This window comes from Musca autumnalis, unplaced genomic scaffold, assembly GCF_047663935.1.
Source record: "Musca autumnalis isolate F117 unplaced genomic scaffold, ASM4766393v1 scaffold_4, whole genome shotgun sequence".
Classification (NCBI taxonomy): domain Eukaryota; kingdom Metazoa; phylum Arthropoda; class Insecta; order Diptera; family Muscidae; genus Musca; species Musca autumnalis.
In genome coordinates, this window is record NW_027411977.1 from 96,420,280 (window position 1) to 96,434,981 (window position 14,702).

The following is a 14,702-nucleotide window of genomic DNA, read 5'->3' on the forward strand; positions in this document are numbered from 1 at the left end:
TTAATTAATTATAATATTCGTCGCTAACTTTTTTCGTCAGCAGGGTTGCAAAAATAGTACTAAATGTGAATTTTTGACGTTCTGTGTCACCCTGTGAATTTCGATAACTCTGTGTTATCGAAAGTTGGCGACGTCGCTAACTTCACGCAGGTTAAAGGAACAGGGCTAAAAATTTACAAAAAATCGATAAAACTTTTCGATTAATACTTTCAAGTCGATTATTGATTATTTCATACTCATCGATTTATAGATACCTACAAAGAACAAAACAAATAAATCTCTGTGAACCAGCATCAAATTCTCAATTAAGTGAGAGCACTCGCGCAAAGTACACGTATTCGTCAAGTTAATCGAGTATTCCGTTTCCTTTAACAACGAAAACACAGGAAGGAAGTACAAATCATATTTCAATAAGAATCGAAAAACAATAGAAAGTAAAATGTTGAAACTAGCAACAGTTTTGCTACTATTCACAACACTTGTTCTTGTTTGTGCTGTTCCAAAACCGGATGAAGTGCCAAAACATAATCCTCTTGAACATGACTCCAAACATGTTGACCATTTCGCCAATGGACATCACAATGCACAATATGATCATGAACAATTTTTGGGTGAAGATGAAGCGAAAACTTTCGACCAATTGCCTCCTGAAGAGAGTAAAAGACGTTTGGGGCTCATTGTTGATAGAATAGACGAGGATAAAGATGGTTTCGTTACTCCTTCTGAATTGAAAAGATGGATTGAATATACTCAGAGACGATATATCGATGAAGATGTAGACCGTCAATGGCGTCAACATAATCCCGATGGCAATGACACCATTACATGGGAATCTTACCGCAAGGATGTATACGGCTTTATGGATAGTCTGACAAAAGAAGAACAAGAACACGAAGAAAACGGAATATCATATAAGAGTATGTTGACTCGTGACCGTCGTCGTTGGGGAGTAGCTGATCAAAATCTCGACGACGCTCTTACCAAGGAAGAATTCACCAACTTCTTGCATCCTGTTGACAGTCCCGTTATGGCCGATGTTGTCTTAACCGAAACCATCGAGGACATAGATAAAAATAAGGACGGTAAGATTTCCGTTGATGAATACATTGGCGACATGTACACCCCCGCAGAAGAGGGCGAAGAAGAACCTGAATGGATCATAAGCGAAAGAGAAACCTTTGCCAAATTCCGTGACACCGATGGCGATGGTTTCCTAGACCGTGAAGAGGTCAGAGCTTGGATTGTTCCCAAGGACTTTGATCACGCCGAAACCGAAGCTAAACATTTAATCTATGAAGCCGACAACGATAATGATGAAAAACTGACTAAGGCTGAAATTCTTGACAAGTACGATGTATTCATTGGATCAAAAGCCACAGACTTTGGGGAGGCCTTAGGACGTCATGACGAATTTTAAACTGCACTTGTGTAAATAATATCTCTAATTTTCGAATACTCTGCTTTAAATGTATGTGCTTTACTTAATTTAGTTATTCTCGAATTCCATTATTATCATTGTATGAACGAATTGAAACACATTTTCTTCCACATTATAACATGTATCATGTATTTCAGTGCGAATATTATTAACTAGCAGTACGTCATTTTAAAGATGACACGTATGTGTATACATCTCTCGTAGTTCGCAGTTCGAATCTCTTAGTAAAATATAAAATACCAAATCTCCATTGAAATCTGTTAAACTAACGGACAATTTTTCTATTAAGTAAAACTAGTGTAGTCATGTTTTTGTAATGTTTAATGTATGTGAATCTTTTTTGGATGCATTTATTACTGAAATATATTCTATTTTTAGAATTTAAAACATATTTACTTTGCATTTTCATTTCTTTTGTGTATTTGATTTGGTGTGTGTTACTGGACCAAACAACATCCATATGCCCAAAGGCTAGAGTTATTGATATGTATGTATACATACCCATTCATAACATATACAAATTATGGTAAAAAACATGTGTGCATTTGAACACCACATCATCTTTTCTGATTTTTTTCTTATTCTGGACTATTCTGATAAGCCATGGAACTTATGTATAATAATAGTTCCAGCAATAAGAAGGGTAAAGAGAGGTCGTGTTTATTATTAATCTTTTGCTGAGATAAGCTTATTTTTTGGAACATCAACAAATGCGACCGTGATTTACTCACTGGTTTATATGTAGATGCAACTTTATACTCTTGTTGGTCTGTATTTGTTTTATGCAGTATGCAATTCAAGTCCAATGAATATTTTTTAATGAATTTCAATTGTATATACATATGTATATGGGTCATTTAAGATTGTATACAAAACGATCATTCATTGTGAATGTGTGGTGAAATGTTTTTAACTGAATCGTTGGCCAGAGCGTCATCGGGCGCAGCAATGTCGATGGTGTGTGGAACATTTGTTTAAAGGTATAACGGTGAAAACTAAACACCATTTAAAACTTGCAAGTATGAAGAAGATTGGTTTAAAGAACGTACACAAAAAGAGTTTTGAATATTTTATAGGTACATATGTAATTTCTAATTTGATCAGTAGACTGCGGAATCCTATGCAAATGCATATATGGTTAGGATGGTCGTAGAGAAAATCTGATTAGACAGAAACTCGTTTTATTACAAAATAAAACGAATTAGGCCCAGAAATTTTTGCATATTTTGCATATTCTGCATATCGTGCATATTTTGACATATTTGTACATATCTGCATAAAAAGAGCATATGCAAAACCATATGCAAAAATATATTCAAGGATTTGTGGTCTAAATATCCTACCAAAATGGCTGAAATTTGGTATTAAGTCTTCGTTAGGGGTATGCAACTTTACAACTGAAATCTGTCCGCATAGGTCCACGTCTTCATATAGGCCCCATAGAACGGCACCTACCGATATTCGGTATTTTGAAAGTTGTAGCTTTAATATCCCACCGAAATGACTGAAAATTGGTATTTAGTCTTCGTTGGGGGTATAAAACACTCCACCTGAAATTTGTCGGCATAGGTCCACGTCTTCATATAGCCCCCATAGAATGGGACCTCCCGATTTTCGGTATTTTGAAGGTTGTGGCCTCAATATCCCACCGAAATGACTAAAATTTGGTATTTGGGTTTCGTTGGGGGTGGGAAGTTTTCCACCAGAAATTTCTCGGTATAGGTCCACGTCTTCATATAGCCCCCATAGAACGGTACCTACCGATATTCGGTATTTTGAAAATTTTAGCCTTAATATCCCACCGAAATGACTGAAAATTGGTATTTAGTCCTCGTTGTGGGTATAAAACTTTCCACCTGAAATTTGTTGGTATAAGTCCACGTCTTCATATAGCCCCCATAGAACGGTACCTCCCGATTTTCGGAATTTTGAAGGTTGTGGCCTTAATATTGCACCGAAATGGCTGAAATTTAGTACTTAGTCTTCATTTGCAGTATTAAACTTTCTCCCAGAATTTTTTCGGTATAGGTCCACGTCTTCATATAGCCCCCATAGAACGGTACCTCAGGATTTCTGGTATTTTGAAGGATGTGCCCTCAATATCCACCCGAAATGGCTCAAATTCGGTATTAAGTCTTCGTTGGGGGTATAAAACTTTCCAACTGATATTTATCGGTATTGGTCCACGTCTTCATATAGCCCCCATAGAACGGTACCTCCCGATTTCTGGTATTTTGAAGGATGTGCCCTCAATATGCCTCCAAAAAGGCTGAAATTCGGTATTAAGTCTTCGTTGGGGGTATAAAACTTTCCACCTAAAATTTGTCGGCTTACGTTCAGGCCTTCATATAGCCCCCATAGAACGATACCTCCCGATTTTCGGTATCTTGAAGGTTGTGGCTGTGGTTATACATTTCTCTATTTTATTGACTTGTCTGAAGAGAATTTTAAACAGAAAAATTGTACACATAGACATTTTTGTACCCATTATTGAAATATTTGTTGCATAAGAAAATATGTAAAATGCATAAATTTTGCATATGCAAAAATTTATGCATTTTGCATAATTTTGCATATGTCATATGTTTCGATTGCAATGTAATCAGAAGCCAAAAATATGCCCAGTCCCAAAATTTGACATGAATCGGACCAAAAATAGGGGTTGCATAAAATTCCGCTGTCTATTGATCAGTAAGGGCAATCATGAATATTTCCTTCGGAGTTTTACGAGTGGAAACTAATTTTTATGAGTTACATAGGTTTTTTTTTTCAAAACAAAAAAAAATGTTCTTACACGAATTGTCAAATGCGTCTACGAAAAATTAGGTATGTATGTCATCTGCAGATAGAGCTATGGATGCATAAATTATAACAAATATAGACAAACGAACAAAAATTAGTTAAAAAACATGTGGTTAAATTATTTTAAAATCAAATATAACCAAATGGTGAAAACTACTAAAATCACTTAATCATGGAACATCCTCGCCCAATAGACAAACTATTCCCTTTTTTAGACATAAATCAGGGCAATCATGAATAAAAATCCAGTGCGGAATTTGTTCCCTTACTAAAATTTTGTATTTCCATATTTATGTACAAAAGGGAATACTTTTGTCGATTGGGCTAAAATATTGCATAACTAAGTGATTCTAGTAGTTTTCAACGTTTCAAAAAATTGTTTTTAAAAGAATTTAACTTTTTAATATTATTGATGATTAACCTGAATATGGAAATAAAAATTTGCGAAATTGGGAAAGGGAACAAATTCCGCACGGAAGTTTTTTCATAATTGCCATGAATACGTTACGAACGTTACGTTACGAACATACATACATATGTATATGTTTGTATAGATCAATGACCTGACTAACATGGGAGTAGCCGGTTGCATGTACACTTGATCCTAGTTTTCAATCAGCAGTGGGATTCCCTAACTCATTTTTTGAGTTACCGACAAATGTCGGTAAAATTAAAATGCTTATAACTTCGGTAATTAACGATGTTTGTCGGTAAGTTAGCGACGAATAAATAGTAGTCGCAAAGTTCTACCGATAGCAAGAACGTTGTCAACTTTAATTTGAATTTTTCATTCATAATTTTGCGTTTTAATTTTTTCGATTTTTGTCGTTAACTCAAAAAATGAGTTAGAGAATCCCACTACAGATTTCAATTGTGATTGTGCACACAATTCAAAAGTCAGTAACATATTATATATGCTACAATCAATGTTTATCTGGTTTTGTGTGTCCGTCCGTATGTCCATCTAAACGTAACAATCGCACTACAGGTCACAATTTTAATCGAATCGTCACACGATGGGGGTCCAAGAGAAGGAGAAACCTATTCATTCTACTCATGGTCAGATAATGCTCAGAGGTCGGAAGGGGTAAAAAACACTGTAAGGAAATATCCAAAGTTTTATTCTTATCCTACTATCTCCGTTTTTTTAGGGCGTACGCCAAAAGAAAAGTCTAAAAATTAAAGTAGAACATCTCATCTTTACAATGGTCAATGACGGGATATCTAAGCTTCTTTTGAACGTATTTCAAGGGAGAGCTGATATACCTACCGTATGAGGTTTAAATCAATTCCAAATGTTTGGTGTTGATGATCAAATATCATGGTCATTGCAAAAGGCGCTAAGCTATAACAATTTTAATATTTTAAAAATAATATTTCAATAACTCCAAAAGAAAAGCCTGATAAAAGGAGAAAATCTTAACAATAATGCTGCTGCTGGACATGTTCCAAGGTAAAAGCCTTACAATGAAAGTAGATCGTCTGAACTTTAAATCAATAATAGATGTGTTGTTGTTGTTCGTCAAATACGCGAGTTATTGCCAAAAGGCATTTTTAAAAATTTTTTATTTATTTTTTTTTAATGACAAATATATGTACATATCTGCTATTTGGTATAATAAAAACATGCAGCCTGTTAATAAAGAAGACCAGTAGAGCTTCAGGTCAGTACCAAGCAAATTGTCGAATGTGGTGATATATAAAACAAATAGCAAAAGGCTATCCCAATATTATATTTTTGAACTTTCATTCTAATCGCATTTTTATTGAAAGTTTAGAAGATTAGTCGTTGTTCTCTTCTTGGTCGATAAAACAATTGCATTTCATTTTATGAATACGAAGGAAAACGTAAAATATCCAAGAAGTAGAATTTAATTTCATAAAACTTTACACAAAATTATTGGTCTATCACAAAACTGCAAGAATCTACTAAGGTCCCATTATGACTAAATTTTAAGAGGACTATCATGTTTAAATTCGTACAGTTTGTGTCCATATTGTTTGCCCAAAAGAAAGTGAATTGACTCAGGTCGACAATAAATAACAACAACAGGCATAATGAGTTTATTTATAATGAGGTCCATTATTAAAAACTCTATATGACAAAAATACACAGGAAAAAAAAATAAATGTACATATACATATAAATATTCCAAATTCAAATTTGAAAATGGATCTCTTTTTAGAAAGTGTAGATAAAGTGTGTATATACTTTCTATTTCAATCTAGGTATGACATCAATTTTTATTTAACATCAATAAACTATTTTTGATGTTTCTTTAAAAAAGAATTTTACAAAGTACGTGGTTTAAAACAAATGCCACGCATCACCCAACTATGCTGATAACACAGTTCTTTTAAAAGTATTTCGTACAACTCCCATATCTCATATAATCGAAAGGGAATTTTCTAGAGAATGCTAAACATATTTCTTTATATTGATACAGAAATTCAATACATATGTATGTTTGTAATGTATGATCCCATTTCCCAAGTGGCGACAACTCATAAAATTTTAAGATGATAAGAAAATCAATTGTTTTCCAAAAAATTCTAGATTTACACTAAAATTAAATGGTTGTGCTATTAATGTATGAAGATGTACAATATGAATATTTGAAACTCATAAAGATTAAAAATGCACCATGCATTAATGATCTATAACACTATTTATAGATTATTGCTTATCAAACTAACTCTTTTCGTGTCTTATTCAAATATGTATGTATGTATGTATATTCGGTGTCCACAAAGTATTTTTATTGCAGAAATAAATGAAACCCATAGTAAAAAGGAACAATGTCTTTTAGGCCATGTTTATATTATAGGCTTTTGCAGGGTTAACCTTCTTAATGAGGATTTATTTGACGTGTACGCAAAGGAATTGACATTTGAAACCCAGTGGGTTTGTTAAATCCGCTTATATATAAACGAAATATAATAATAATTAACAACAGCCATATAAAAAATGCTGTGTTTTGGTGTAATAGAACGTAAAATGTGTAAAAGTGGTAAACTTGAAAAAAAAAACTTTTTAGTTCAGGGTCTCAATTCTGTTTCTATGAAAATGTGAAATGAAAACTTTTATAAAGGAGAAAACTGTCAAATGAAAAAAAAATATATAAAGAAAATATTTTTCATTTCTAATTTTCATAGAACAAGAAACCAGGCCCTGGAACACAATTGTACATATGTAAGTGTGTTATTCTAGGCAGAATATGCAAAAAACGCAAGTTTCTTAATTGTTTTAACATTTTCTGGAATTTCTATTTGGGAATTGTTTAACAGAACATTGGTGGCGTTTATTTAATTGGGATAGCTGTTACAATTTTGATTTTTCAAAATAGTCTGGCTTAATCCCTTTTGTTGTTTTAATATTTAAAACAACAAGTTTATTAGTGGAGAAGGTTTGGCATTGTTCGCCAAGGGGTAAGGCAAGGAAGACTAGTTTCGATCCACGCCACTGGATCTCATCAGTTCCCTTTGTTTCTTGTTTGTGGATATTCTCCACCGAAGTTATTTTTCAATAACTTCTTCAACAAGGAACTTTTTATACCCAAACATCAATCGTCAGCTCGAAGTATAAACGTAAACAAAGAAAACCCTTCAATGAGAAGTTTTTCTTTGGGTACCTAACACAACTCCGACGAAAGTGTTTACGAAACAAAGCAAACCTTCTTCCACTCGTATGTGTCGTTGATTTTTCAACAAATGCACATACCCAAATGCTGTTTGGTAGCTTATATACCAACAACACACAAAAACCGTGCCAGTGTTTCTCAAATAGAACATTGGTGGCGTTTATTTAATTGGGATAGCTGTTACAATTTTGATTTTTCAAAATAGTCTGGCTTAATCCCTTTTGTTGTTTTAATATTTAAAACAACAAGTTTATTAGTGGAGAAGGTTTGGCATTGTTCGCCAAGGGGTAAGGCAAGGAAGACTAGTTTCGATCCACGCCACTGGATCTCATCAGTTCCCTTTGTTTCTTGTTTGTGGATATTCTCCACCGAAGTTATTTTTCAATAACTTCTTCAACAAGGAACTTTTTATACCCAAACATCAATCGTCAGCTCGAAGTATAAACGTAAACAAAGAAAACCCTTCAATGAGAAGTTTTTCTTTGGGTACCTAACACAACTCCGACGAAAGTGTTTACGAAACAAAGCAAACCTTCTTCCACTCGTATGTGTCGTTGATTTTTCAACAAATGCACATACCCAAATGCTGTTTGGTAGCTTATATACCAACAACACACAAAAACCGTGCCAGTGTTTCTCAAATAGAACATTGGTGGCGTTTATTTAATTGGGATAGCTGTTACAATTTTGATTTTTCAAAATAGTCTGGCTTAATCCCTTTTGTTGTTTTAATATTTAAAACAACAAGTTTATTAGTGGAGAAGGTTTGGCATTGTTCGCCAAGGGGTAAGGCAAGGAAGACTAGTTTCGATCCACGCCACTGGATCTCATCAGTTCCCTTTGTTTCTTGTTTGTGGATATTCTCCACCGAAGTTATTTTTCAATAACTTCTTCAACAAGGAACTTTTTATACCCAAACATCAATCGTCAGCTCGAAGTATAAACGTAAACAAAGAAAACCCTTCAATGAGAAGTTTTTCTTTGGGTACCTAACACAACTCCGACGAAAGTGTTTACGAAACAAAGCAAACCTTCTTCCACTCGTATGTGTCGTTGATTTTTCAACAAATGCACATACCCAAATGCTGTTTGGTAGCTTATATACTTGAGAAACACTGGCACGGTTTTTGTGTGTTGTTGGTATATAAGCTACCAAACAGCATTTGGGTATGTGCATTTGTTGAAAAATCAACGACACATACGAGTGGAAGAAGGTTTGCTTTGTTTCGTAAACACTTTCGTCGGAGTTGTGTTAGGTACCCAAAGAAAAACTTCTCATTGAAGGGTTTTCTTTGTTTACGTTTATACTTCGAGCTGACGATTGATGTTTGGGTATAAAAAGTTCCTTGTTGAAGAAGTTATTGAAAAATAACTTCGGTGGAGAATATCCACAAACAAGAAACAAAGGGAACTGATGAGATCCAGTGGCGTGGATCGAAACTAGTCTTCCTTGCCTTACCCCTTGGCGAACAATGCCAAACCTTCTCCACTAATAAACTTGTTGTTTTAAATATTAAAACAACAAAAGGGATTAAGCCAGACTATTTTGAAAAATCGGAATTGTTTAACTTTTTTTAATTTAATTCAATGTCTGTTACAGAACTGTAAGAATCTATTAATATTTATTATTATTTATTAAAGAAAATTTGTTATCGTAGTAAAAATTTGTAGATTATTGCAGGGGCTGAGGCTGGATTTGAAATGAAAAATATTTCCTTTATATTTTTTTCATTTGACAGTTTTTTCTTTATAAATGTTTTCATTTCACATTTAATAGAAACGGAATTGAGCCCCAGGTTCCGAAAAAGACATATAATTTATTTATTACCATAAATAAGAACCTAGCCCATATGGCTATTTTTTTATTTATCTAATTCCCTAAGGTTCAATTTTTTTCAAATCATCTTTTGTAATCACGAACTTAAGCAAAATAAGGGGATAAAGTTTGTTACTTATTTTCCAATGATATGTCAAATATTATCTTTTAAACATATGGAAACACCAAGAAGTAAAAAAACAATTTAAAATGTTTACTAAAATTTGATTAATTTCAAAAATGTTCAATAAACATTTACTGTAGCATAACTTCAGGCGAACTAAAAAATGTAAAAGATGTAAAAAGAAATATGTCAATTCCTCAGCAAAATTAATGCGGAAGATCCGATTCGATTTGCATGAATTCAAGTAAAATCGTGAACGGTCGAAATTTTTATCATACTAGCAGACCCCGGTCCGCGTTGCTGGCCCGTCGTAATGAGTTTTAATAACAACTTTTTATCGACTTTATGCTTGAAAATTCAAAAATAGATATTTTCTACCTCACTTCTTCGGTCTATTGTCAAACCGAGAACGATTTTTTGTCTGTAACCTGTCTTTTCTCTTACGGACTTTGTCGGATTTTTTCGCCAATTTATGCTTTTTAGGATTTATTATCGTCCCTGTCCCTGTCTTTATCCTAAAGCGATCTAATTTTAAATGTTAAATCGAATTCTCCCGCTTATTGAGACTTTTCATGGCTGATGGACCGTTGAACCTCACCATTCAAGTAAATTTGTATATATATAGTTTTTCTTGATTGGGGGCGCAACCACCATCGTCTCGAAAACTAATTTGCAACCCGATGCACTCATAAGTTTAGCAAATATAGCGATTATAAAATAATATGCCCCGAAATTCGTCTACAAATATATAGCATTTTGGACCACGGGACATTCCTGAACATTTTCTGAATATTAGGTTCAGTAGTTTTGGAAAAATAATGTTTTGAAAAGAGTGGGCGTGGTCATCAGTTTTCAAGATATAACATATTAAAAAAAGTAGGCCTGGTCCGGTATTTTGGCTCCAAATATGTACTTAGGGTGCACACAACTTCATTGCCTACCAAAATGTATGCTGAAACCGATATAATCATACATTTGGCTTATATATAGCGTTTACCAGAAAGGCATGGGGAAGGTACCCCACCTCTTCCGAAATTCATAATATATACATAACAACGGCAAACATTGAGCTTTTGTGGCAAATTTTATGGAAATCCCTTCAGTAGTATTGGAGTTATGACATATTAAAAAAACAGGCGTGGTTGGGCCTATAGGCCCTAAAGAAGTACCTAGATTAATCCGTAAATTTTTAATCCGATACATGGATAACTTTAGCAAATATAACGTTTTTTAAAGATATCGCATAGGGGAGGTACCCCGCTCCCTCTGGCATTCAATAAAATATGTAACCTGTTTTCGGGGGGCGTGGTAAACTTTTCTTTCCAAAAAACCTAAGTTGGGTTATGAAAGCATTTGATTTTTATTCATAAAGGAAAAGGCGTTTTTTTCAAATACGCCCCCTTCAAAATTCGAGAAAATATGCCCGTACATTCCCTGACATTTTCAGGAAAATCGGTTCAGTAGCAGAGATCATCAATGAGTTACTTGCCCCCGTAAGCCAATTGAGCACGCACAAGTTTTTTGGGCCTTTTGCTTTTTTAACGCATGTGTTTTTTCGCACTCGGCTTTTTTTCCACCACCACAAAAAATACTTGCGACGCATCAAGACCGTTGCTTGTGCGTAATAAGTAAAACAAGTGTCCATTAGAGTTGGGCAATATAGTTCCTGGAGCGGATCGATCTTTCTAGTTCCTTTTGCCAAAAGGAACTAGTTCCTTAATATAGTTCCATAGTTCCAAATAGTTCCGAGAGCGATATAGTTCAATGCATCTTTCTCGTTCCATGTTCTTTTTATTTCCTTCATTCCAAATAGTTCCGGGACCCGTTATAGTTCAATGCATCTTTCTCGTTCCTCGTTCTTTTTATTTCCTTAATTCCAAATAGTTCCGAGAATGAAGTAGTTTAACGCATCTTTCTCTTTCTTTTTGTTTTCATTTTTTGGTGGATGAATTGACACAAAAATAAATAAATTGCAGCAATGTAACAAGGATGTAATTTACATTTATTTAACAATGTGGCCGCATCTGAATGATGAAGGAACCAAACGTGAAAGATCGAAGAAAGAAAATGAATTATATAAATGAAAGGAATTATGTGCACGGCTGGAACTATATGAACTAAAGGAACTATATAAATGAAAGAGCCGGATATAGTTCCAATAGTTCCTTGTCCGGAATAGTTCCTTGGAACTAGTTCGTTCCGGAACTACACAACTCTAGTGTCCATCGTATTTTGCACTGTATACAAAACTCGCAATCGTAGATAGCAAGGTAAATTTATAGAAGGTATGTGCATGAATTACAACAACTAACAAATTTACAAAAACAACATTGTTGGTATTGAAAATTAATTGTCAAAGAAAATATTGAATAATAGGGTCGTTCCAAAAATTTCCTCAGGAAAAACATAAATACATTTTAAAAATCCTCCAAAATAGAACAAATTTAAATGACACTGTAAATATAAAGCATTCAGAACTGTGGTAGGTCATTTTTACTACAAGTTTAGGAAGAAAAACAGTATTTTATGAAGGCAAATTTTGAAGTTTCAAATTTCATGAGTAGACCCTATTACATTTTGAAAACTAAATTTACAAAAAAAGTAAGAATACAGCTGATTGTCACTTCTACCTTCTATAAATGTACCTTGGTAGATAGTTTGACAATTGGCTTATCAAGTAGAAGCACACACGCAACACTACAAAAAATAAACAATTGTAATTTTATTTGTTGTTGTTTCGTTTGTGTATGCTTTTCTTTATTTGCTTGGAATGTTGTATGCTTTTCATGTTCTTTTAACGTTTGAAAATCAGTGTTAGAAAATGATCTTAGCTCTCATTCACAAGGGTTGAAAACAATACTTGATGTGCAACATGGCACAATCATACAGGTACCCGCATCAGCCCAGCTGATGTACTGTGAGCTGTCAAAAAAGTTGTTGTAATTGAAAACACAAAATTAAAAAACAAAATTTTAAAAGAAAAACTGTGAATTTTTGACTGATTTTTGTTATAATGTGTTTATTAATAACTGCCTAACAAAATTTTGTTGAAAAAAATGTGTGAATCGCTTTATTTTTGGAAAACATTTTTGACATTTCACAGTACTGAACTCGTTTTTGTTGTAGTTGTTTGCTGATGCATCTACCTGCTAATTGTGCCATGATGTGCAATGAGCAAAAAAGTAAGACAGAAATTGTTATTGCGTATTTAAAACTACTCGGCAAAGCATACGCAAGTGTCAAAAAATATCCATTTTTAAATAACTTATTTTTTGAGTGGCTAGCCACACTCGTACATATTTTGAGAATGGCAAGCAACACTTGCATTTATTTTTTAGAGTAGTAAGCCGCACATACGCTTGTTTTTTTGCATGTGGCTTATGAGTGTCAAAATCAGCTACTTGCGCACTTCTCTGACTTTTACCTTTTGTATATTTTTGTTTTTAAATACCCGAATGCGTGTCCCAATTAAATCAAAAATACAAAAAACATCTAAAATCCAACTTCAAAATGTCATCATCAATAATAGGTGGATGCAGGCGAAATTTTGAAAAGTGATACATTAGAAGTGTAATTCACATTTTGTATTCTTCTACTTTAAATTCGGACAGATGCCCGTCATTTGCATGGTTTAACCAGCAATCGAATAGCAATGCATTTCACTCATACACTCGACGTCAGAAGAATATAATACTATGTTTACATTTACGAAATCCACTCGATTTCAACTGTCAATTCCATTGCTCAAACGTCAAATGAAATCCAATCGATTTCAGATGAGTTTTCATTTGACGTATACACAAAGGATTTGACAGATGAAATCGAGTGGATTTTGTAAATGTAAACATAGTATAACACCTAAATGTTTGTTAATGTTATGTTTGGTTTACATTCGGCGTCGTTTCGTGATTTCGAAGACGTTTCGTGATTTCGCGCGAAATCAAGCAAAATTTATCATGATTTCGCATACAAAAATGAAATCATCTCATTTCGTGATTTCAGCGAAATCAACATCGAAATCACAGTACACATGATATACAACCTTGCTTTTGCCTAAAAAAGTACCAAAAGTTGCAACACTTTTCACGTATCACAATAAACAAGGTAGATGTGCGAATTGCTGGAACAAAAAATGTTAATATCAAAATTTGTAAACAATGTGAAAAAATATTAAATTACATTGTTACAATGCTATTTTTCATTGTGTTCCCGTACTTTTTTAATGGTAATGTTAGAAAATAGACCGAATTGTCAAAAATTGCTTATTTATCCTAATGCCAAGTTTACACTTGCGCTCCAAAATCCACTGGATTTCACGAAATCCTGAAATACACCCCGGTGTTTACACTTATTTTTTGTTGATTTCAAACATATCACAATGATCAAGGTAGATGCATATTCGCAGCTGATCGAACATGAATTTTCCAAACAAGTTGTTGTAAATTGAACTAATCATCAAAATTATTCGACAATATAGAACTTTACAACTTTATTTGGAAAATTATCGAAAAATTATCTATATATTGTATTAATTGTGTATAGTGCTAACAAATGAAAATTAAAAAATGATTTTATCGTTGAGACATCATAATAATAAATTTTGATAGAAAAAGTTGTACTCAGAACCTGCAAAATATTAGTACTTGCAGTAGTTTTCCCGTTTAGTGCTAAAAATGCGTTCCCGTACTCCGAAATATAGCAAGACTTACACTTCTCTTTAAACAAAAATAGCGCCGAATAACACCCTCTTCTCCTGTTTTCTGCCATACAATTTTGACCTAGTAGAAACTACCAGCAAGCATGTTCATGTTGTAGCTGATACGTTGATTTTGACATTTCTGATGGAGTTTTTGCAATTTCCGTCATTTTTCCGTTCCCGTA

At 33.7% G+C, this 14,702-nt stretch overlaps 1 protein-coding gene across 1 annotated transcript; it reads left to right on the forward strand.

Annotated features, from left to right (window-relative positions):
- The first annotated feature begins 237 nt into the window (after positions 1 to 237).
- Positions 238 to 1,829, forward strand: scf (Calumenin B scf). The gene has a single exon (XM_073982368.1). The coding sequence runs from the start codon at positions 440 to 442 to the stop codon at positions 1,415 to 1,417; it is 978 nt and encodes a 325-aa protein (XP_073838469.1). The 5' UTR covers positions 238 to 439; the 3' UTR covers positions 1,418 to 1,829.
- Positions 1,830 to 14,702: the final 12,873 nt, after the last annotated feature.